This window comes from Leptosomus discolor, chromosome 4 (assembly GCF_034619465.1).
Source record: "Leptosomus discolor isolate bLepDis1 chromosome 4, bLepDis1.hap2, whole genome shotgun sequence".
NCBI classification, from domain to species: Eukaryota; Metazoa; Chordata; class Aves; order Leptosomiformes; family Leptosomidae; genus Leptosomus; species Leptosomus discolor.
The window spans coordinates 54,200,818-54,226,076 of record NC_141394.1 but is presented as its reverse complement, the minus strand read 5'-3'; the positions used below and the strand labels follow the sequence as shown (position 1 = coordinate 54,226,076).

Sequence of the window (25,259 nt, the reverse complement as noted above, 5' to 3'; positions counted from 1 at the left end):
ACAGGTCCGGAAGAAAATCAAAAATTTACTATTGGCTTTTAATCATCTAATCAAAAAAAATGGTATAGGTAGCAGATATTTTACAATGTGTTAACAACATTCCATCTGTTTATCATCCAGTATAGCTACTTCTAATTAATAATAAATAAATAAATAGTCATTTACCTTTTAAAAAAGGTTACAAAATAAATACAGCAATAATCCTAATTTCTTAAACATTGAAAATTGTCATTATCTCTTCTTATATCTAGGAATTAAACAAATATGCCAGAAGAAAATGGGGGTTTGGGTCTAATTTATGGCACACTTCTTGTATACTTGATGTTAATACGTCAGTATTTCCTTTCCTCTTTGAGATTACTGCAAATAGAATACAGTATATATGGCTACGTAATTCGCCATCCTGGCTGAATTCAGTCTTTTCAGTTGATGCCTGTCAGATTTTAGAGCACTCTAGGGTTTTTTTTTCAAATAGTTTTGTTTAAAATCCTAAAACTTTTAACATAAGATTATCATTATGCCAGCAGACTGTGGAATAAGCTGTCAAGAACTGTATCTCTGATACAAAACCAACAAAGAGCAAATCTATAGTGATCTTACACAACACATTAAGATGAGTCAATGAAACATTTCCCAATGAAGGCAAGAAACAAAACAGCATTTTTTCCATGTTAGTCAAATGTAGTCACTTACTGAAGAAAGTACTTTTTAAAACTGATGTTAAACTTTTCTTCTGTTCTGAACTAAAACAATTTCTACTTTTTAAAACCTGCAAAACCAACAGTGTAAAAGTCTTTCAAGTTAGTGCACTACAAGTTGTTATAGTAAATCAGTTTCTTTTTTTTTTTTTTTTTTTTACTGTGAAAATGTTCTCAAGTTTGCTTGCATGCAAGACACTTTTTGAAATGAATTAACAGAAAAACCCCATACATCTGAATAGGTAGTTTACTTCCAGTGGAAACATGCACTGCTGTTCAGGGAAACCAGCTGAGATATTGATACTCATTCTCACAGAGCCACATTTTCACCCCCAAGGAAAAACTGATATTAGACAATTTTCTGATCTTTCTCCTTTACTCCCTGGCAAGAAAAAAAGATCTTTGAAACTTAGCTATTCTTAGCCCTGTTGCTTCTTAACAGTAGTAATAGCAATTTTACAAAGAAAGGAAAGCACAAAATACAACAATTAAAAACAAAACAAAACAAAGTATTTACATGAGACAAAGCAACGTTTCACTGAGTTACAACAACATATTAACTCACCTGCAGTGTTTCTATTTGTTTTCTGATACTGTTGTTAGATGGCATCTAAATAAAGCAATGTGAGACAGCAAAACATAACAAACATGAGAATGGAAGGCACATGCATGTTAGATGAAAAAAAAGCACAAAAACAACAGATAGCTGTCTAGTAAGGACTCTATTCAGTAGAAATACAGGTTTTGCTACAGTGGCAGAAAACGTTCCTCCAACCTTCAAGGTTTTGCGGTAACAGACACTAAGGTTAAACTGTGAAAAAAAATTATGCTTTTCCACCCAACAGTGGTGCAGAATGATAAGACACTTTTCTCTCCCATTTCAGCAGCTTTCTTAAATGTCTCTTCCTCTCCCTGGCAGAGGTGGTAAGGATACCACAACTTGGCTTCATCCAAGAATCTATCAGATTTCTGACAAACCTCCTAAATACTAGTCAAAAAAGTAAGAAAAACATTTTTCAGCACTACCCCGGTGTTATTGTCTGCTGAACATATTCAGAATTTTGCCTACACTACAGCGTGTAAAGAAATGCCCTGCTGGGCTCAATGCTGAAACAGCATCCCAACTGCTTTGTGGGACAAGGCCAGCTACACATATACCAAGAAACACACTTTGGTACACTCTTGGTCTAAACTGACTCTTACAACTCACTTATCTGCTATTTCCATCAGTCCAGACCCCTAGGTTTCCTCCTTTCAGCAAGGCTAGGACGCTTTCCCCATACAATAAGCCTGCTTTGAGGGTAACTAAAGGTAGTGTGCGTTGAAACTCAGCAAAAATTTACAAGGGCAATACCACTGCTAGTACTGGAATAGGGTGCAGAACACTTTCAGGAGCATTATCAAATACAACATAGCACCAAAATACTGCAGGGCAAGGCAGGGTATGAACATACTACGTATCAGGTACTATGGAGCAACTGTGAAGGTGTGATCTTTCACACCATGGCAAATGGGAAATTGCCTGGTTTTGTCACCAAAGCGTGACCACATGGCGTGCATTGTGAGGTAAGAGTTTGCACTGGGCGGTCACCAAGGAATACAGTGAGCACAATGAATCCATGACCTATGTTACCTCTTGGTAACTTGCTAATGGGCCTGTACCCTTCATAGAAAATCCCTGTGATAGAGTCTAAGAGTGGCCGTTATTTCAATCGTTAATTTGTTAATTTTAACTAATACGGTAGGAGTGGATGAACCTTTCCAGTATTCTAAAGTATCTCTCAGTAACTCTCAAAATTACTTTATTAAATAACAAAGGCACTAGAGACCATGGACTTGGAATCCTTATTGCATTATTACATACTTAGGTAACTGCAAATAAAATAACTTTAGTCATGAGGAAATCAGGAAATAAAATAGGGAAGGAGAAATCTAAAAGACTAAACTGCTGTGAAATTCAGACTTAGAAATTAATGAGATTACTTATTACAGAGTGCATGCATTTAATTAGCTTCAGAAACAAAGGAACACACTAATTTATAAGACACATGAGGACAGTGGGGGTGTATTTTTCAAGATTAAACTCCACAAAGTTTCTGAACAAGGTAGGCACCCAAAAAAACAATAGTATTTGATGGGCCAAATTAAACCAAGCCATAAAATGTCCTAAATAACTCACTGGTGACACAGCATCATAACACTGCAAGTTCTGAATTGCAGAACTTCACATGTAGAATTTCTGCCGAATAGAGCCTTACAGTAAATGTGTTAAGCTGTTAGTGGTTAACAAAACTAAGTAAATTATAAAATGCATGCTCAGCAACTACCAGTTAAATTCACTGGCATTTACAGTGTTAACACATCCATTATCAGCAATGGACATTATGCCAGAAAAACATTAACTCCTAGCTTGTAAGAATTTTTTAAAAAGCTTTAAAAAAAAAAAGCAAAAGCAGCCTCCATGAGCAAAATAAACAACAGAACAAAAATCAAGGCAAATATTGCAAAAGGACCGCAATGTTAGATGAAAAATATACAAAAACCCAACAAACAACAGAAAAGTGTGAAAGATGTCATGAAAACAAAATGACCCTTAAAAAACAACCCAAGCAGCTAAATCTGTTTCCTTTTGACTTCATGCTAGTTTACGTATTTTACTAATAAGCTTCAGAATTGTCACTCATACCTAACCAGATTGAATATTGTGCAGGTAGATCAAAGAATTTATTAAAATCATCAAAATCAATACATTAGGCAAAATCATTATGTTAATCAAAATGAAGGAAAGAACACGTACAACAATTAATGTTACAAGAAAGTCACTAAAACAAATCCCTAATTTCTAAGTATTTTGATCTCTTTGTCAACCAACTCATGTTTACAATGCTATCGATTGAAGCCATGAGTTAAAGGGACACTGTAATTTTTATTTGGAAAATATATATCACAAGCTGCAGATAAAATGTCTTTTCTGGACTCCCAATTAATTTTCTATTCCTTCAGTAAATGAACAAGAGAGAAATTTTGCCTTTACTATACGTTCTACTTTGAGGAGTAGACAAGACACTTATTTTCTCACATATAATTTGCCCATGAAGAATTATAGTTTGTACTTTCTCTGGCATAAATAGTGTTTATTGGCAGACACTTCCGCAGATTTTACTCAATAAATTGACAGTCCTAAGGGGGCCACATCTACTTCCAGCATTACACAGCATCACAAAAAATTACTACTAAGTTTAATACTAATGGAGACTTCAGACATTTAATTTAAAAAAAAAATAAAATAAAAAATCACAGTGTCCCTTTAAACAGCCAAATATTCATTGTTCATTTGGTACAAGAATGCTGAGAACATATTTGGATAAATGCTATTGATTTGCAACCGTTCCTGAGTAGAAAGGATTCTTACCTTTAGATGTGACAAACAGTTCTGCAGGAAAACGTGCCAGTTATTTAAAAAAAACTGTTTCTGACTGACACACAACAGGCAGGTGATCAATGGATACAAAGCCTATGAGTAGGGGGGAAAAAGAATTGATCAAATTGCTCTTTGCAGACCTCTCAAGTCTTGTACATTGAGAATGAGACACACAGTTGGGTCTTGCCTCTCCCTCTCACAGCTTTTGCATTGCATGGCAGCCTTTCCCCTGCACTAGGACACCCGTGCCAGGCACGGTGCCCTGGGTATAACCTATATGCTGTAAGAGCTCATGGTGTAACACTAGGGCAGTGAGACCACGGTGAAGCTCATCCCCTACCAAGGCTTGATCCCAGACAAAGACTGAGAGTAGATCTCACCCTTCATACAATATTTGCCCTTTCCCTGCAACCACTTGTTTCAATTCATGGGGTCCCACATGGAGAGGGAATTGCCTCCAAGAATAGTATTCAGGAAAAACATCAACTCAGTAAAAAACGAGGCAGACTTTGGGTTGTCAGAAATGTTACTTCTACTCAAGGTCTAGTTTTAGTAAGGAATGAAGCACAACTGAATAAAGTCTGTGAGTGTGCAGACTAGCACGACTTTGCTTTCCCTTAATACCATGAAATGTTTAAACACCACCTACTTTAACAGAATACATAATGGTGATTAATACCAAACCTGACTGCAGATTATCTTGTTATGGAGGAAAATTAAAGAATGAGGATGAACAGGTAAATTGTAAACATGATGTAGTAATGTTTCTGACTTCATAAATAAAAAGACATTGTGAATACTGACATCAATTATTTTATGTTACTCTTACATAAGGACTTTAACCATGTACAATGACATGTGTGTGATATGCTCAGAACACCGGAAAGTAAAGCTCATCCCTGACACAAAAGTGAGAATAAATCACTTAAAATCCACTTGCCTTTACTGAATATGCCAATTGTAATGAAAAATTTAGCTCTGTATTTCCAGCAAAGTGATATGCATCAGCTTGAAACATGGCTGCCATGGTCATCAAGAATTTCCAAATACTGCATTAATAAGAGATTTAAGTCCTTGCTAAGTTGTAGTTTTAGGAGAAAAGTTAAAACGCAGTCTTAGGGGAAAAAAAAACCCACAGATATTTATATCCAAATGAGATAATAAAAAATATTGGAAAAAGATAAAGTGTATGAGGAGAGGAGAAAACAGCCAGAGCAGGGCTATTAACAGGCTGCTATTTTGCTGGCAGATTCTTGTCTGACACTTCCATCTTTTAATTAAACATAATTTAAATACATAGACTCCCTGAATGCAAGTTGGTTTTAGAAGAGACATTAAATATCTCTGTGCTACACCCCACTGAAATAATCAAAACCAAGTGCTGATTTCCAGACAATCTCACCAGTGAGATAACAGAGCACGTATCTTGCACAAAGAAACAAATCAAGATTAGAGCAAATGCACATACACAGTGTGAATTTAATTATAACTTGAACTGATGAGTTAAGATTTAAATTAATACAGCTGTTAGTTCTTCCTCATATAATGTACTAGCTTAAAAGTCTATAATGAGCAAAATAGACAAGTTGAAATATTTCTTTAAAATACCAGTGAATGCTTCTTTCTTGAACTCAATTCAAAGGTAGTCTGATAAAGCATCTCCACAAAATTTTTCAAACATGGCACATTCACTTCATTTTTAACAGCCTATTAAAAAAAAAATACACACATAAATGGGTTTAAAAGTTTATACAGAAGGCAATTTAAACATACATTAAGATGTCCATGAATTCAAGAACATTCAAAAGTTAAATCTCACATTAGGTAAGTATTTGAGTGCATTTATCTGAAATATAAACCGAAGCACAAGAAATCATGCCATATACTATGACCATACAGTAAAAAAAAAAAAAAACAACCTACATTTAAAAAACCCCTATTTTAAGAACGTGTCCTGTATTTCACACTTAAAGAAGAAAAAGTATTTGCCACCAAATAACAAATGGAACTGCACTGAAACTGTTTATAAGCATAATTTCATATATTTAAAAAAATAATACCCATGACTTTTTCACTGTTCCCCTCTTCAATGCTTCACTTTTCTTTTGAAAATTGAAAACTTCGGAAATTATACACAAGATTACCAGCCAACCAACCGTGTAAATTGTCTTTGGTCAGCTTTCGGAATTAATGAAACAGAGTTTTTTTACCCACTTTGTCCTTGCATACAGACTAGCCTGCCTTCCACAAACCAGGCAGCTACCTTCTTTATCAAAACCTCTGCAAGTCTCTTAGGCTTCTCTCCAGATACCTGTGACCTATCTAAACATTATTCTCAACCTACTGTTTTATACTGCGCTTCTGCTTTATTTATCAAATTGGGGGATGGGGGTGGGGCGTTGGAGAGGGTGTAGGCATTTCTGGAAGAGATCCTCTACACTCCTAATTTCCCTATAATATAAGGTAATTTTTTGTTAGTTTTTATTATTCAAAGTTATTAAAAGATATGTCATGTTCACCTGGCTAAGAACACTCTGAAAACATTTCTGATGGGGAAACATAAATAATTGTGTATATCATCAGCTCTGTAACATGCACAAATCCAAAAAGAACTGAGAAAGTAGTTATGTTTTAAATCACTTCCTAAATACCCTCAAATTATTTATCTTATGCTATTCTTAAGCTATAAGTTGATCAGTACCCGCTAGCTCCACATGAGAAATTAGTCAGTTGTTGCCAGCACCACACTGTTGCTCTGGGATTTAATCTTGGGCTTACAGATCAGCCTTAACTTCCTCGCTGTAAAATATGCTGTCCTCTGTCACACCTGCAAGGTCCAAATCAGGTCATATTTTTAAAAATGCCTAAATGACTAAGCAAGAGAATGACAGCAAAGAAGTCACAATGCCGAAACCCAACAGCTTCCTCACTTAAGCAATTTTCTGTATCCAAGATACAGAAAAACCTAGATTCAGTTCCTTCACCTGTTTCAAAAAGGCCCAAACTTGCATCTCACATCTTCCAAGAGAACACCTAATCCTCTCAACTGCATCTCAACCGGGGATGGGGCTCTCCACTCCTATTTAAGAAGCTTCACTTGTATGAAACTATCAGAGTCTCAATGAGTCAGAAGGAAAGATCCCTCGCTAACCATTTAAATTGCTGATTCAGGCTATGCTTGTAGGAAGCAATCCACAAAACAACGCACGCGCACTGCACAGCCGGTGTGCGTGCCCTCGCCATTACCACCAGATATTCTCAACTCGCAAACGCTCCTTCTGCCTTGTTACTGTACGTGCAGTTTTCACTATATTTAAATTATGATTTTGCAAACTAATATTCGTGCTTACCTAAATGCTAAGTATTTTCACTACACACCCCCACTCCAACTGCCAAGCAACTATGGAGTTCAAAATGACAAATGTGTTCACTTTTTGACAGGACAAGAAACTCTTCTCTAGAAGAGTATAAGTATGCCCAGGTAAGACCAAGACTTCAGTCAATAAACAGTTACTACTAACATCACCTTTTTGTGGTCATGCCCTAAGAAGAAAGATTGTCTCCTTTCTAATATTTTTTAAGAAAACCCCAAGGTTGAGACCAGTGAAGAGAAGCATTTCCCCATGGCTCAGGGCAAGGCAGGCTGTTTGAAAGGGGACACAGAGTTCAGAGAGATTTACCTTTCTTTTCCTACAAGCTTGCTTAGATGCCCTACCTGGCATGCTAGTCTTTGTAGAAACGGGATCTAGACTGTCAATTCTCCATATGTAGCAAGACACGCCCCTATAACCAGTCATAACACAGAGCCATGACCCGTCATTTTTTGGGACAGCAGGCTGAACACAGTGTAGCCTAGCATTTCTTAATAGAACTATGATTTGCGACAACAATCACAGCAAGTATCCATCTACTACAATGAAACTTTCTGAGCTTTTGGTAAATGGTTAACCTGAGGTATACTGAGCTGCCGTAACTTCTCGTTGACCAAGCTTTACACAACCAAACAAAGCGGCTTTGGAGGAAGGGGTACAACCTGTCCTGACCAAAAGCATTCTCACAAGCAGCATTACAGGCGCTGTACATCCTACACAGTGATGACATCAAGGTTTTTTCTTGTTCATGGCTCCTGAGTAAACCTTGTGGCTTTAGATTTAAAACACATACAGGAGATGACTGACTGCTCTTCCACTTGAAGAATTACATTTAGTGAACACTCACCTCTATGAAAAATTTTTATTTAATTAGCCAAAACCTATATTCTTCCTTCTGGCATAGGAGCTCACACTCTCCCTATTAGACTGTAAAAATGTTACACATCTCAGTATATTCTGGAAAGAAGTTAACAGGTTTCAGCTAATAAACGAAAATAAATGGGACCTTTCAGCAAACAAATATTAAACCAAGGAAATTTCAAATTTTTAGAGCAAGTGTAAAATTACATAGTGGTCTGGTGATAAAAGGGTCTAGAAAACAGACAATTTTAAGAAGTTCTGAAAAAAGACTAGGAACTAACTAATACACATATTGCACTGACACATTTCCGTTTCAAAGATTATGTAGGTGCTTGTAATTTACTTAATAGTCTTTTTGAATCTGTAAAAATGTAATATCGTGAGGATTCATGGAAGCAATTTTAACAATGAGAGCCTGATTGAAAGTGAGGAGAATAGCAGGAGAAAAAAAATAAAAATACTTACAGCAGCCACAGGGATGAGAATTTCCACAAACAAACCAGCAAGTGCATGTTTTATATCTTTATCTTTTACTTCCAGGAAGTATTGAGCACATTCCTTAGGAAGGAAGCATTAGAAAAATATTTAGTAAAAAGAAGACAAATGTCACTGTGCCATAAAAACCACTAGCAGTATCCCATTAATTGCCAGTTTGAATTTATAACATGCAACGTGTTTAGATTAGTCTTATATTCCTTGACAATATCAACTTTACAAAACATTAGAAACTTTAAAAACTGTTTCCTCAGCAATTAAAAATAAATTGAAAGGAGAACATTTGTAATAGCAGATAGCTATTTACTTTCTACTCCCTAGCATATAGAGAGTACTCAGCATATAAAAGAACATGCACATTTTTCCTCATTCCGAAGTTTAAAAAAATAAACATTTATCTCTATTGAAATTATTAGAAAATAATACTTCATTTTTAATATACTCATTTTCAAGATTACTTTCATGCAACGAAAATTTTACAGATAGATAAATAATCCATACACACATTTGCACGCTCCACTATAACAAACTGACCACTGTGGACACAATCTAAAGCACTGATGTGTATGTTAGTTTTTTCAGGACCAAGATCAATGTCAGTGGCTGTCAAATAGCTCTCATAAAATTTATGACCAAGTTGCAATAACTTCAGTTACTGTGGGAGTGTTATTCATTAGGACAATTTTTAATCCACAATCATGAGAAGCAAACAAAGGGATTTTAAGTCTCTCTGAAAATCGACAGTGTTTTTTAAATGAAAAGTGTTTTTTAAATGAAAGTGTTTCTTGGCATCTCAGCTGCTAAAAAAAGATGTATCAAGTAACTTTTTTTCTTTAACCCACTACTTTCATAAAGAACAAAAATTATTTGATTGCTACCCATTTTTGCCTAGTCTTGAATAAATTCATCTATTACAGGTTTGCCGCATTACTGAGACAATTGAGAATGCATTCTCGTTATGCTAGGTACTCACGAACTGCAGAGAAACAAATGAGTCATACCTCTGAGAACTTACGAACTAAACAGAAAGGGATGAAGGATGACACACAAGTAGAGTGAGTGACGCATCATTGTAGCTTCATGACTTAATCAAAATTACGCTCATTTCAGTTTTCTGTAACACTCATTTACCTGCATGAACTGAAAAGAAGCTTCAAAATCCTCCACGGGATACATCTTTACTCGAAAAAACTTCATTCCCATAATCAAACTGATGATACTTTGTACTACATGAGGACTCTGTTCTTTCTGTCGCAGTTCCTTTAATTCAGTGACAAACTTCTTCCTAACAGCTTGAAACCTGAACAAGGGATTCAATGGCAATTACTTGCATTCTTAGTTACTTATATGTGATGCCTATAATTTTGAACCAATTTGTTTAGTCTGTTAATGCTAACAGCACCTACAGTAAAAGAGACACAAGCAAGATGAACCCTGATACTTAAAATTAAGGCATTTAAGAAGGCCTATGGTGATCAGCACATTAGAATATACTCATTAACTGAACAGCAACTATTGACTGATACCAGGCCTCCTTTCCCTGAACCTACAGGTAGTCAGCAAAGCAATTCAGTGTTGTACTAGATTATTTCTTGATTTGTTCAAATTTATTGTGCTGGAACATCAGTCAGACATGCCAGACTACCCCTGACTACACTTGACACTTATGGGATTAGTTACTGGGGCCATTAATAAATGCTGATATATTAAACAGTCTTTAAGTCTAGAGGAATTTTTCCCCAAACGCAAGAGTCTGAGACTGATCTTACTTTGATTGAGCAAGAACCCCTGTCACTTCTGCATATAAGTCTGCAATAATATGCACATTCCCAGTGTTGGTTCCTGAATACCTAAAGAGGAAAAAAAAACAAAACGGGAGGAGGGGGGTGGGGGGGAAAGGTGTTAAATACAACTTCATTGTTCTAAACCCCAAGTGTGTTCTTAATCACAAACTAAAAGTTTGTTTCATAGCAAGGTGGATTATTACCATAAAAACAATGACAGTCAAGCATGAAATGCATGGGTGACATTTAAAGTGATGTAGTTTCATTCAGCTGACACAAAGAGACATTCTGCTGAGGAAGTTTATTACAGTTACCCAAACTCAGACTTCTCTTACTCTGGCTGGCTATGCAAATCATTCTGTATATTATAAGCAACATAAACGAGCATTATATTGAACAGAGCTGTGTTCTTTCAAGATATGTTTTCAGTTCAAAGATATCAATCAGTGTTTGCTTACAGTATTATCACCAACATGTTACAAGTGAGGCAGAGGAGAACAATCACACCAACCAAGCACAGGCTGACAATACACGCAAAATATCTGAAAGTACACAAGTGAAACTCACCCTTCCTTATGTTTAAAGTGCTTAAAAGCCAAGTTTAGAACTTCATGTACTAAAGGATCTGGCACTGGATGAACAGGTATCTGAAATGCAGATTCATCAATATGTATGTAACTATGCATGTATACATGCACTTATGTATCTATGAGTTAAATAAACAGTAGAAATCTCTCCCACTGGTGTCAAAGGACACATCCTTTGTTGGCATATGGTGGTATCAAGTTATTCTGCAATATATGAACATTTACGCAATCTGTATCGACATTCCCTTAAATTATTTTGCATACTGTCTTCTACTGGTTAAATGCATAATAAAAGAAACAGTAATGTAAACACTACAAATTTGTCATCAAAATTTATCAGACTCGTTTAACTATGTACCCTTTCACACTTTCTACCTTGTGATATAAAGGAAGACAAAATCAAAAATTAAGAATGCAGAGGAGATGATAATCTCCATTTTAGGACTTTCTGCAGATGAAAGCAGCCAAAACGTATAAAAATCTTCCTAGCAATAAGCAACATCTTGGTGAGAAACCAAAACCAAGCATTGATTAGAAGGCCCTTTTTTACTGAGGCTCTCTTTGACATCACCACTTTTCTCAGGTTTAAAAGGAAACATTTGCTTAAAAATATAATGTATTCTTTTAAAAAAAACCTATATATAATCATGCAGTTGTAGTACCTTTAAAATTTCAAAGCAATTTAGGTAGGGACTAGGATAACCCTAATAAATGTTACTGCTTAAGAGTGATTAAGATTTTCACTACAATGTATTAGAATAAAAGATTACAGTCTTGTCTACAAAAAATGAAGCACTTACTGCTTGAGAATTTCATACTCTTCTGCATCAAGAAAGCTATTTGTCAAAGAGCTTCCAGTTACTGCAACTGACTATTTACATGTATATTCATACAATGAGTAATATGTAGTTACTTAAGCAAAAGAAATTTGTTCCTACATAGGTCATGTCTGCCACCCTCTCTCCAGTTGCTCTATGCATATTACAGAAAGGGCTGGATCATACCCTCTGCACCCTCTAAAACTAGTTTCTAAGAACTAACAATGATATGGCTCCCAGGGAGATGGATGCAACGTGAACGTAAATACATTTATTGACAAAAAGCCATCCTTTCTGTGCTTTGTTTGACGGCCTAATTGCAGATTCACATCACAGGCAGAACACACAAACCCTCCTTTAGGTAACTTTTAATACTAAACTGACCAAAGGATCCTCGTAAGTGGTGTATCTATGTTTAGTGACCTTCCACATATCTTTAGCAGAGGAAAATATCCTCATCAGAAAAATACCTATCTTGTCTGGAGTACAAGCGTGACAGGCTCACCAAGCATTACAGGAGTCACCACAGACTCTTCAAGACCAAAACTTTGGCATCTCTCCTGACACTTGAATCACTGACAACATGTACTCTACTCAATAGAAAAACTAGTTCAAAATACAGAAGCTACCCATACAACCCTCCAGTCCTAAACATCCCGACTCTGTTTCCCTTTTTCTTTCACACTGATAGAAAATTTAGGCAGGGAGAGAGCATGAACTGAAGGATTTCATGTAAAACACTAACACATAAGAGTCTGATGGTTTTAATACTTTTCTCTGCATCTCTGTGCATTCAGTACAGGTACATCACTTTGGATGATTGGTTAGTCGTCTCGGCGGACAGGCAGCTCTTTTGTTTTGCTGTTTTCATTTTTACCTATATCATAAACATGCCATACACAACCACATAAACCTCCTAGAAATTATTTGCAAACTAAACCATAGCCCTTGCACATAAAGCTATTTAATTTTCACGTACCTATACATAAAAGACAAACTAAAGTATTTGAAACATGAAATTTGCTCAAGTCTGCTTCATGTTTCAAACTATTTCTTAGAGTAATCTTTTTTCTCCTCTCAAAAAATGTGAGAAAAAAAATGCTGCTACTCGAAGCCAAACTCTATCCTCTTGTCCATACACCAATGCAAATTTTATATTAACAGACATTACGCAAAACATCATCTAGCACTACACTATAAGGCCAAGCAGAATTACATACCCTTTCTAATTTTTTTTTTAAAAGTGATATTTTAATCTTGTCATTCTATGATTTCACATTATATTTCAAAAATGTTTAAACACAAAAAAGGTACTGAACATTAATAAAATGTTATTTTTTACAGTTTTGCTTTTTGCAGTACACCACCAGCTTTGACTTAGTGGATCCAAGACAGGTGAACCAAGGTAATGCAGGCATGTAAAGAAAAGACAGAAGAGGCCAAAGGCTTTATGCCACTGAGAGTATAATTATGGCCTTACATATGCTCATCATATATATGCTCCAGTTTTTAAATATAAAAATGTAAAGGAGATTATCGAAACCGACGTTAAAAGCAAAATATTAAAATAAGCTTGCCAAAGCAAAAGAACTTACCTGTTTTAGAACCTCTATTAAAACTAAACAAAAAATGAAATCTACAGCTAAGTCCCTCCTTTCAAGTAGATAATCTCTTTCACGTTGTTGGTCATCCCTAAAATAAGAAATAAGAACACAAGTATTACACACAAGACTAAACACAAATACTGCAGAGAAGGGGTATACATGTCTTTCACACATTTCAAACAGTCATTGTTGCACACGCATATAAAATGGATGGTTACAAAGACTCTGGCGTTTGGTGCAGCAATGAATCTTGCCCGCTCATGAAACGACCTGCTAACAACCAAAACAATTCAAAAAAGGACAAACCAGCTTGGAATTATCAGCATCCAACTTCCTTCTGTATATCAACCCCAAAATCATTAAGTCACTTCATGCATATTATCTATGCAAGTTAAATACATTACTGCAAAGAAGCCCATGCTCTTTCCACACAGATTTAGGTAGTGGCAGATGCAAATACGAAATACTTGTCAAAAAAGTACAAAGCACACATTTTCTTACAAGAAAGCACACAAAAATCAGACAGACTTCTGCAAGGGAAACTCTTACCCCTTTGATTTTGTGCTAGACCGAGGTCTATATTCGTAAGATTCATCTTCTGTTCCATTTTGACGCCTGTACCAGTCAAACAAGGTGCGTAATAAGGAGGGGAGACAGTGCTCTGCTACTGAGCTCATAGAGCTTATCAACTGAGAAAAAGAAAAATAGTTTAGCATGACAAAGCAATCTAAATATTCTACAATTACCATAATTCTTTCAAATTGTTTTTTAATGTTAAAAACTATGTGTATCATATAATTTTACAAATTATTGTATCATTTTCACATAGGGCAATTACTGCAAGTATCATCAAATCATAGAATTATTTAGGTTGGAAAACCCCTCAAGATCATTTATGTATGACACAATAAGTCAATTATTATGATCAGTTTAAGCTCACAGGGATCACAGAATCCCAAATTTATACAAATAACCTGTATAAAACCATTGAGAAAACAGCAGATCTTTTAGGATGTCCCTGAATGTTGCCACATGTATCTCTGAAGTATACATACCTTTACGTTACAAACGACAAATAAGAGATAACCCTCCTAAACTGAGCAAGTATGCAACCTTCAAAAATGTGCTTCTCTGGTTATCATAGCCTTTTAGACATTCTACTCTACTTTTAATACATTTGACTGGTCTAGATCTCAAGCTATATAACTTCCCTATCTACTGCTCTCCTTCAGAAAACCCATACGACTTGTAAATTTATCCATGAAACAGTGGCAACAGAAACGATTAAAGAAGGAAGACTTTAGCATGCCTGCTACACGTTGAGATAACTGCACCATAGAAGATGAAGGCAGTTATTGCAGGCAACACAAAACTATATGAAGACTTTTTAACACAGAAAAGGAACAGAAGCTGGAAATACTCTGCAGGCTTGCTATAACATCTTTCATCTCAGAACAAAGGCTAAATTTTGAGAATACCTTCATTCTTACACTAACATACATTGAAATCTTTATGACTTGCTTTGGAAACGAAGCATGTTGTAAGCCTCTTCCTTGCACACTAGTATCCATACAAAGTAAATACCCAGTCAACCAACCAACACACGTCGGACTTCTAGAAGTGGATAGTAAAAACCAGCTCAATTTTACCACTTTAAAGTACACTGGGATCTGAAATGAAGCAGTGTGTGATGAAAAGGAATGTGTACAAATTAAGATGTTGCTCAAGAGAATTTTCTGATGTGGCAGAGGTCTGACAAACTTCCTTGGGAAAAAAATAATAAAGAAAACTTGTAGGAGAGGAGAAGAGGAAAGAAAAAAATATTAAGGAAATTTGAGACACTTGTGGGTTACTATTAAAATTATTACCCTTAAGTAAGAGGAAGCATCAGAGAAAAGAACTCAAAGACCAATTTGTATTGATAAAGCTTCAAAAAAAATCTTCACCAAGATTTCATGTGCAAGAAATGCCTGTTGCTTGCATCAGCTTGGGGTACTCAAACATCTCTGCTGACCTCATTCCAGTCATGAGCAGAAATCATGAGTTAAATGCATTAATACATTTTGGGGAAAAAGACTCAGAAAGTAGAACAAATGAACCCTCCTCATGAGTTACTAAACTGGAGATATTAGACTCAGTATAAAATCATAAATGTGACTAGTAATCCTTAGAATGAAAGCTAAAGCTAAACTTGATGAAGAAGTGATCTGTCACCAACCACAGCAATCCAAAATGTGTTTTGCCTTCAGAATTCACTGTCAATTCCCACACCCCAAATAAACTAAACACTGGGGGAAATACATTAATTTCTATTCCTCTAAAAATAACAAGTTCTCTTTCTCTAAAAATAATGATGCATCCAATGTGTTGCACAGAGCTATGTTCATACAGCAGCTACACAAGCAACAGGACAGGAACAAATTAAGCAAACACTTAAGTCACCCTGTGCTGTCAATGTAAAATGACCTCATAAAGCACTTCTACTCCTCCGCCCTCCTTCTGAACTGACAGGTAGTAGAACAAAAAGAAGAAAGCTGCATTTTAAGGTTTACTAAACTTTTTCCTTAGGTTTTCCTGCAAATTTACACAGTGTATTAATACTACCACCATTCATAAATGTTCCAGCAATTCGGCAATTTACATTGTCTTCCACAGAAAAAAGCTGCATCACATGCCTTAAAAAATTCATTGTTGGTAATATGCTAAACCCAGGAACTACTGGCACTATAAAGCATTTCCCTCTTGAAATGAAAAATCAGTTTTACATTAGAATTATTTATTTCCTGCCAAGTTTTGCATCCTCAACATTCTAATGAAAAGGCACTGGAATTATCAGGAAGATTAAAGCTTTGCTTATATTACATAGCTGCAGAACACGAGCTATACGCTTTTTCTTTTTATTTAAAATAATGACCATACTGCCTGGATACTAAATTCAAGATCACAGAACCACAGAATGGGTTGGAAGGGACCTCTGGAGATCATCTAATCCAACCCCTCTGCTAAAGCAGGGTCACCTAGAGCAGGTCACACAGGATCCCGTCCAGGTGGGTTTTAAGTACCTCCAGAGAAGGAGACTCCACAACCTCTCTGGGCGGCCTGTTCCAGCGCTCTGTCACCCTTAATGTAAAGAAGTCGGTGGAACGTCCTGTGCTCCAGTTTGTGCCCGTTGCCCCTTGTCCTGTCGCTGGGCACCACTGAAAAGAGCCTGGCCCCATCTTCTTGACACCCACCCTTTAGATATTTATAAGCATTGCTAAGGTCCCCTTCTCTGCCTTCTCTTCTCCAGGCTAAACAGACCCAGGTGCCTCAGCCTTTCCTCAAAGAGAGATGCTCCAGTCCCCTCATCATCTTTGTAGCCCTATATATAAGATCATCTTATATAAAAATTATAAGAAACCCCTTTTATTTTAGCACTTAATTATGCCTAGGTTGAAAGCAGGAATCCAGACAAAGAATAGAGATCCTGTAATGCCCAAGAGGACAGGGCTGCACTTGACATGCTATATAATTATGATCCTCGGAATGAACAGCAAAGTGTGCTCCAATCTTACAGACCCTAACACATTGCTAACTGCTGCACTTAACATACCCACGTGTATGTTGTTGGGAGGTAAGCAGAGAGAGACACAAAACTGTAGTAAGATGCTAGAGCCCAAATTCTAGCTATGGCCAAAACCCTAATCCTGAAAACACGCTCAAGTTGTGCCTAATCATGAACAAGCCTGAACCCCAGAGACACATCTGCTTTCAGTCACTGAGATGGCCAAGATATGCTTCTGTGTGATCATAAAGTTTTAGTGTCTTAGGACAAGGGTAGGAAATTGCCAAGTATGATTTCTACAACAAAAAGAAGAAAAATATAAGCTATTTCAGTTTCAAGCTGTACAAGCAAAAATATTTTAAGAAATGCAATATATGCTCTATAAAAAAATTCCTCTCCGGTAGCTTCTTGATGCACTGCAAATGATAGAGGGAAAACACTGGTACTAAAATGCTAGAATTTTTAACAGTTTAGAAGTGTACCAACATAAAAATGTCCTTCCAAAGTTTCACTTCTTTTAGCTAAATTTACATTTTTGTTCCAATTAAAATCTCAATGACAAATAAAAGAATTTGAAAATTAAAAAAATCTAATGATTTTGCACATTCAGATCTAATAGCAGCCCTCTTGGTCTGGTTATGCTTCCACCAGGAACAACTTATAATGCCATTAAACAGCTATTTTTTCAGGCAACACTACACACCTTCCTCCTCCATCCCTCTTATCACCACCTACTGAGCTGAGAGCATGAGTGTTAACTAGGTACCTTCTTACTCCCAGAGTCCCTCTCATGTTTCAATCACGCTCTCTTTATTCACACAGTACACCACTTACTAGCTCAGACACCGTATCACTACAGCTAAAGCCACTTTTTAGACCCAAATTCCTAACTCCCTAAAGAATTCTGGATGAACAAGGCTAGCCCAGCAACAGCTCTAGCTTCTCTGCTGGATGCTGTGGCTGTGCACTCTGGATCCTCCTCTCTCACATTCTCTGCCAATCTCTTTTTACTCTGCAATCTTCTGCACTGCTGGAGAACTGATCTTAATATGGGTTTCATACACCCAGTAATGAACAGGGAGAAGTAATCTTAATTCTTTTTGCCAAACAACGTTCAAAATTCCCTATCAAAATTCACAATCCCTGTCACCACAAGGGAGCCATTCTGCTCTCTCTAAAGTAGTTATTCAGTACCATTAAAACACAGAAAAAACCCAAAGTAGATTACAATTAACAAAAGAACAAAATAAGAACTCACACACATACACACGCGCACGTATATATGCACACACATCAAAATAAATTATTTTTAAAGTACTACCTTTTCAGGAAAACAAGTTGATTTCTGTATTACAACACTTCAAAAGTTATATGCTTTATTTTTTTACTTTTCTTCACTCAGCATATTTTTAGAACATATATGTAGCTTAACACATGACTACTAGCAATTTATAAAAAACATCCTTAACTGAGAAAAAATGTGGTGGTAGGAGGGGAGGCTGGAGTTAGTAGAAAAATTAGTAATATTACTGATTTACAGATTTATTTAGATCACCCCTACCATGCATAGGCCAGCTTTAAAACAAAACACTGTAGCTACCAAAAGAATTTATGCCCTAGCCCCCATCACCCATTTTCCTTGCTCATGAGTAAATCTTCATTTAGGAGATAATGGCCTTACAGCAGGTTAGATCAGAAAACATTAAAAGGCTATGTGTCATCCTCGGCAGTGGTTTTGTTTTTGTTTTTCTTTGAAAAAAAAATTATACATCAAATATTACGTGCTACTATTAGTTTCTCTTTTGGGAGGAGGGAAGAAAGGTGCATGAATGGCTATTAATTGAAAAGGAGCGGTAGGTCCACAGATTTCACTGTGACTTCTAATACCTATAACCAAGGAGTAACGGAAAGGAAGAAATAAAAATCCAGTTACAGAAGATATGGACAGAACACTAAACTTCATACAGTAAGATGCTATTCAGTAAGTTAAGAACAGGAACAGGCAATTAATGGGGCTTCATCTGAATGCTGCCTCTCCACTGCAAGGAAGTAGTTACATAACAAAACCATGCCTATACTATGAAAGAACTAGAAATACAGACAATAAATGTGAATAAATTGAGCAGACAGTTATTCCAATTACAGTCCACTTATAGTAAGTGAAACAGAATAGCCTCAGCAACTCAGCAAAGGACAAAGTAACATTTTGAATCTAAGTTATGTTTTCTGCCACAGAATCAAAAAGCCCTCAGTAAAAGCCATGTTACTGAAATTAACACTATTTGCTTATAAAAGCAGAACACCAAACAATAAATGATACGGGCTGAGGTTACACAAAGCCTGTTAAAAGGAATAGAAATAAAGTCTTTTTGTCCCCTACCATGTTTCAGCATCTTTCCTCCATCAGCCTTCATTGCCACCTTCAAATAATTAATCTATTCCAGTAGTTTCTTACTATCATATTCTACAACGGAAAATAAAGTCTAACTAACATTCAAGGTCTAAATCTTCTGATGCTGATTCAGACGTGGATGTTCCAAGTCATTACAATAGTGGAACCACTATTCTGCAAAAACAGAGGCCACCTTAATCCAGTAAAAACTGCCATCAATTGCATGCCTCCTACCTGATCAAACTGAAGATCTTCACCTCTTTGAAGAGATCTAGACAAGAGCTTTTCCTACAAAAAAAATAAAAAGAAACATGAGTTTCACAATGCATCTGACTGTTATCAAAGATAGATTCCTTCTTTCTCAGTGATATTACAGAACAAAGAAATAACTGTTAATGTGAATATTTCCATTATTTTTCAGCTAGAACCATTTCTGAAGATGTGAAGTGTACTCACAAAATAGAATAATACAGATCTAAAATTAATTTGGTGGCTTAACAGCAATAACATTAAAGACTGACAAAGAGAAAATGTCAAACACCTCTCCCAAACAGCAGGGCCTAAAGCACTGGGCTCAACAGAGATGTTAGCTGGCAGCGGGTGCCAAGTGTAACTTAGAAGGAAAGCCATTCCCATCTGAATTAACAACCATATTCATGTTCATATAAGGCAGTTACTGTAAGCTACAAGAATTAATTTTAAAATGCCTTCACAAAAGAGGACACAATTGTTCAATGCATTTCCAGTCTCCGCTTTCCCTGAACTGCAATGAAAAATAGCTAAAAACCTAGTCCAGGAAAAGGAGAATGTCAATAACAACTTGTTTTACATTTGAATAACTTTGTAAGGGACAGAAAAGTTGCAGTATTATAAGAATTAATATATTTATCAATGATCTGGATGAGGGGATCGAGTACTCCCTCAGTAAGTTTGCAGAGGACACCAAGTTGGGTGTGAGCGTTGATCTGCTCGAGGGTAGGAAGGCTCTGCAGAGGGACCTGGACAGGCTGGATCGATGGGCTGAGGCCAACGCTATGAGGTTCAACAAGGCCAGATGTTGGGTCCTGCACTTGGGTCACAACAATCCCGTGCAGCGCTACAGGCTTGGGGAAGAGTGGCTAGAAAGATGCCTGGCAGAAAAGGACCTGGGGGTGCTGGTCAACATGAGCTGGCAGTGTGCCCAGGTGGCCAAGAAGCCAACAGCATCCTGGCCTGTATCAGAAATACTGTGGCCAGCAGGAGTAGGGAAGGGATCGTGCTCCTGTACTCAGCACTGGTGAGGCTGCACCTCGAATACTGTGTGCAGTTTTGGGCCCCTCACTACAAGAAAGACATTGAGGTGCTGGAGCATGTACAGAGAAGGGCAATGAAGCTGGTGAAGGGTCTGGAGAACAGGTCTTATGAAGAGCGGCAGAGGGAACTGGGGTTGTTGCAGAAATGACCAGATTTAGGATTTTATGATACTGCTTAGAAATCCCCTTACTTTTCCCATCTTGATTTGAATATCAAGAATCCTAATTAGTGAATATTAATAGGAGAGACTAATGATTATATTGGGAAAATAAGTCTCAAATGGAATAAGTGATCAAATATAAAGTAAAATCTGTGTTGCTTATGCTGCTAGCATACTCCTGTAAAATTCCAGACCTAAGGTATTCATTAACCAATAATCTGTTAGTAGTTAGAAACAAGGATAGTATGTTGTAGCCCAAGATGTCTGTAAGACAGGCTTTATGATGTACCCATTGTGTATAATCTTTGAATCACGACTAAAGCAGGTATGAGCCAAGAGCCTACAAGCCAAGGCTATGTTCCTTGACCAAACGTGGTCAATTCAAGGAGTGGTCAAGACCTCCAACTCACGGACCAACTACCCAAATTATACCATCTACACAAAAGAGAACAACAGAAGACGACAACAGAGGCTGCGCGCTAATTTGCATCAGAAGCGAGAAGAGAAGAACTAATCATCGAGAGGATCATAATAAGTATGCATTGTATAGACTAAATATGTATGAATTTAATATATAAATATTTGTTGATTGCAATGTGCAGGGGGACATCTTTGGGAAGGATCCCATGTCCCCAGTGCGCACGGTGCGCATCGTTAATAAAGGACATCTCTACTTATCTAACTTTGTGTAGAGAAGTTTTTCTTACCCACTGCAATTTGCAACAAGGGCAGACCTTATTGCTCCCTACAACTACCTGAAAGGAGGCTGTAGTGAGGTGGAGGTCAGCCTCTTCTCCCAAGTAACAAGCAATAGGACAAGAGGAAATGGCCTCAAGTTGCACCAGGGGAGGTTTAGATTGGACATCAGGAAAAATTTCTTCACCGAAAGGGTTGTCAAGCACTGGAACAGGCTGCCCAGGGAAGTGGTGGAGTCACCATCCCTGGAGGTATTTAAAAGATGTGTAGGTGTGGTGCTTAGGGCCACGGTTTAGTGCTGGGCTTGGCAGTGCTTTGTTAATGGTTGGACTCGATGACCTTAAAAGGACTTTTCTAACCTAAACTATTCTATGATTTTATGATTCCATTAATTTAATTATTACAGTCATTGCTGCCAGTACCATAAGACATACTGCTCTGTTAAAAGCAAAATTAAATTATATTCCTGACAAAATCATTTCATGAGAATTAAAGCATTATGGAAACAAAACACTCATGAACTATAACAGTAATGTAATAGTAATTCTTACTAGTCACTGTGGAGAGAACCACTTTATACGGTTGTAAGAAATACAGTTTTTATTGTCTTTTGCTAGGGTATCCTGGGAAGCAAAAAAAAAGAAAAGGGGAAAACCAAACCAAACCAAACCAAAAAACCCAAACAGAACAAAAACCCCCAAATTAGGTCCCATATACTGGCTCTGAGGGTCAATGATTTACGGTAAGCCAAGCATCACAGTAAACAGCTTTAAGTGCATACTACAAAGCAGTCAGATATATAAAGATGTGATGAGCATTTCTTGCTACTTAAAGAAACTTTAAACTACTTTTCACTTTCTTATAAATGAATCGAAAATGTTATCTTTGACAAGGAAAGCAGAAAAAGTACTCAAGGACTTAATAGCTCACATTAGATTGCAGTAAGCAAACAAAGAGCTTTTATGGAGCAAGTTAAGTCAAGTGGTAAGCTGGAAGAGCCGTTAACTTGCCTGGTCTGGGATGTAAAAGGAGGTGTCAGCAATACTGATAGCCAGCACTGCTCTCTACAGGTTGTGCCTCAGTTAACACAAAATAGCTGCTCAGTAGTTTAGTAAGAGACAACACCCATGCTGTCAGGCTGTTGACAAAAATTTTAAAGTCATTATTGCTTAGCATTTAACACTTGGAAGGCTGCAACAGACAGGCTGTATGTTAAACACATACGAATTGGGATTGCATGTACCAATGTAATGTTGAAAATACAAGAAATTTCTGGCATTTTCTGCTATGAGTGCAGCTGTATTCCGTGTTCAAAAGGATACAATCTCTGGCAACTATTACAGTCTCTGAAAACTTGAATTCGACACTAACCAGGCATAAAGCACTTGCCTAATCTGAAAATACGACTTCAAATAATATAGGTACCAATTAGTCAGACCATTTTCGCCTTCTATAATCCAAAGAAACCAAATTAACTAAGAAAACACTGTCATTCATGTATGCTTCCAGTATGCTTAAATAAAAAATATTTTAAAAAAGAATGGTGTTTCAGGAAAATGCATTTAATATTCTGAAATAGTTCTCTTTGTTCATCAATTGATGTATTAGCCAATGTTCTTTCGCTGTGTATTCAAAAGCAAGGGGGAAGAGGTTTCAGATACTGGCAAATAAACACTTTTTTTAATCTTACAAATTCATATAATTTTACATGATAAGCCTGTTCAAAGTACTCTTTGAACAAAGAATTGACATTTGCAGCAGACACTAAAAGCTCCAGAGAGCACTTGCAAATCAGAATTCCCTTTTAACTAGAATTCCTCCCTTCCCTTTTTTATAAGGAGAGGTCTACTGTAGGTGAATTCATGTTATCTGTACTATGCTTTCAGATTAAATGCACAAATAATTGTATCTTATCTATAAAGCAGAAACATGAGAAATGTTCCACCCTATATAAACATCGTATATTGCTAAATAAGCTGAAGGAACATAACTAGAAAACTATTTCCCAAGCAGTGACTTTCCTGTAAGAAGACAGTAAAAGTCAGGCTCCATAAGTCTCCTTATGATACAATGCCCTGACATGCCACGTTTCCCCCACGGTACTACAAAACTATCACACAGGTGAACAGACACGGGGTTTATTATACCCACTGCATGCATCTAAAACCAGAAATAACTAAAGGAAAGAATAGTAACAAATCAAAGAGACGTGAAATGATCTGCAAGTCTTTAAACGAAGAAGGTGAAATCCCTGACAACAGATAGCAAACTATTTCTAAGACAGTTCTGAAAGTTTAGCTTCCCCCCCACACACACATTCTATACTAATTGAGACACTTTGTACATCAAATGTTGATATAACTTTTAGGATTTTTAGTATCAGAAAGAATAAAGACCTTATCCATTCATAATCCTATTATTTTTTTCCTCAGCATTAAAGATCTTTCTAAAAGGTAAATATCACTGTAGCTAATGTAACATTGACCAAACAAAAATGTGACACAACCAAACAATACTTCTTAACCAAGTCAAAGGTTTATCAAGGCTTTTGTGTTATTTGTATGGTTTTAAAATTTATTTTCTTTCAATGTCATCTTCTAACGCTGCTTTGTCATGTCCCCAGTTGTCTCACATGAATTACAAAAATCTATCCAACAGCATAAAGTAAAGGTCTGGAAACTTTCTCCGAATCAATAATTTAAGATTTATTTTCCTAGCTTCCTGAAGTTCAGAGAGAGATGGAAATAACAGGTCTACATTTATCTTTTACAAGTGAGATGGGGGAGGGGGGGGAGAATTACAAAAAACCCCACCACTATTGAATTAACAAAGAGCCGTTTGCATCCACTGTGTAAAGCAGAAATGTCAACATACGGCAGGCAGCAGCAATCAGGATGTAGACAGACGTGCGTGTGCTGTGCAAACAACTGCACCTGTGGAAAAAGGTACCACCCGTTGGCCCCTCTCCAGTATTTACCAGCACCGCCCTCTGGTGCACACCTCAGCAGGGCAGCTCAGGTGAACACAGCAAAGCGAGGGTACTTGTTTCTGGCCTCCGAGCCACAAGTAAGAAACCAGACAAGTGATGCTGCCTTGCCTCCTGCAGCCCAAGCGCGGGGCAGCACCTGCATCCTTGCCCCAGCGCCAGAGCAGCGTACGAGAACCCCTGTGCTGAAGGAACGTGGTGTGCTACACTTCACAGACAACCTTTTGAAAGCACCTAGGCAAGGCCTGCAAAAGCGTACAGGGCTACTCTGAGCAATGTTTAGTATCTCCGTGATGGAATAAAATCACTGGTGTTGGGAACAAGCTTAAATACTCTTGCTAGTTTTGACTTAAACATGAGACTGAACTACAATTGAGAAAGTTAGCAGATTACTTAGTTAATAGGTTGATAATAGCATGGTAGCACCATGTTAAACTCTGCTTAAATTCTAACCATCTATATATCTACATGCAGCCTGACAAAATACAAGGTAACTGAGTTTATCACTAATTGTTTTTACTGGTGTAGTTTGTTTCACATTTGGGGAAG

The 25,259-nt window shown here is 36.9% G+C and overlaps 1 protein-coding gene across 3 annotated transcripts in view; it reads right to left on the bottom strand.

Moving 5' to 3' along the window:
- FRYL (FRY like transcription coactivator) overlaps positions 1-25,259 on the bottom strand; it is a 147,910-nt gene that overhangs the window by 77,842 nt on the left and 44,809 nt on the right. For 2 of the 3 annotated variants that reach the window (XM_086463977.1, XM_086463979.1), the window contains exons 3-12: positions 19,810-19,863; positions 14,189-14,328; positions 13,631-13,727; positions 11,198-11,277; positions 10,616-10,696; positions 9,978-10,146; positions 8,817-8,909; positions 5,728-5,826; positions 4,111-4,212; positions 1,264-1,308 (exon numbers count right to left, since the gene is read on the bottom strand). In XM_086463977.1, coding sequence (XP_086320103.1) covers positions 1,264-1,308; positions 4,111-4,212; positions 5,728-5,826; positions 8,817-8,909; positions 9,978-10,146; positions 10,616-10,696; positions 11,198-11,277; positions 13,631-13,727; positions 14,189-14,328; positions 19,810-19,863 — 960 coding nt within the window. The remainder of the gene's footprint in view (positions 1-1,263; positions 1,309-4,110; positions 4,213-5,727; positions 5,827-8,816; positions 8,910-9,977; positions 10,147-10,615; positions 10,697-11,197; positions 11,278-13,630; positions 13,728-14,188; positions 14,329-19,809; positions 19,864-25,259) is intronic. The other variant, XM_086463980.1, reaches the window with a different exon arrangement.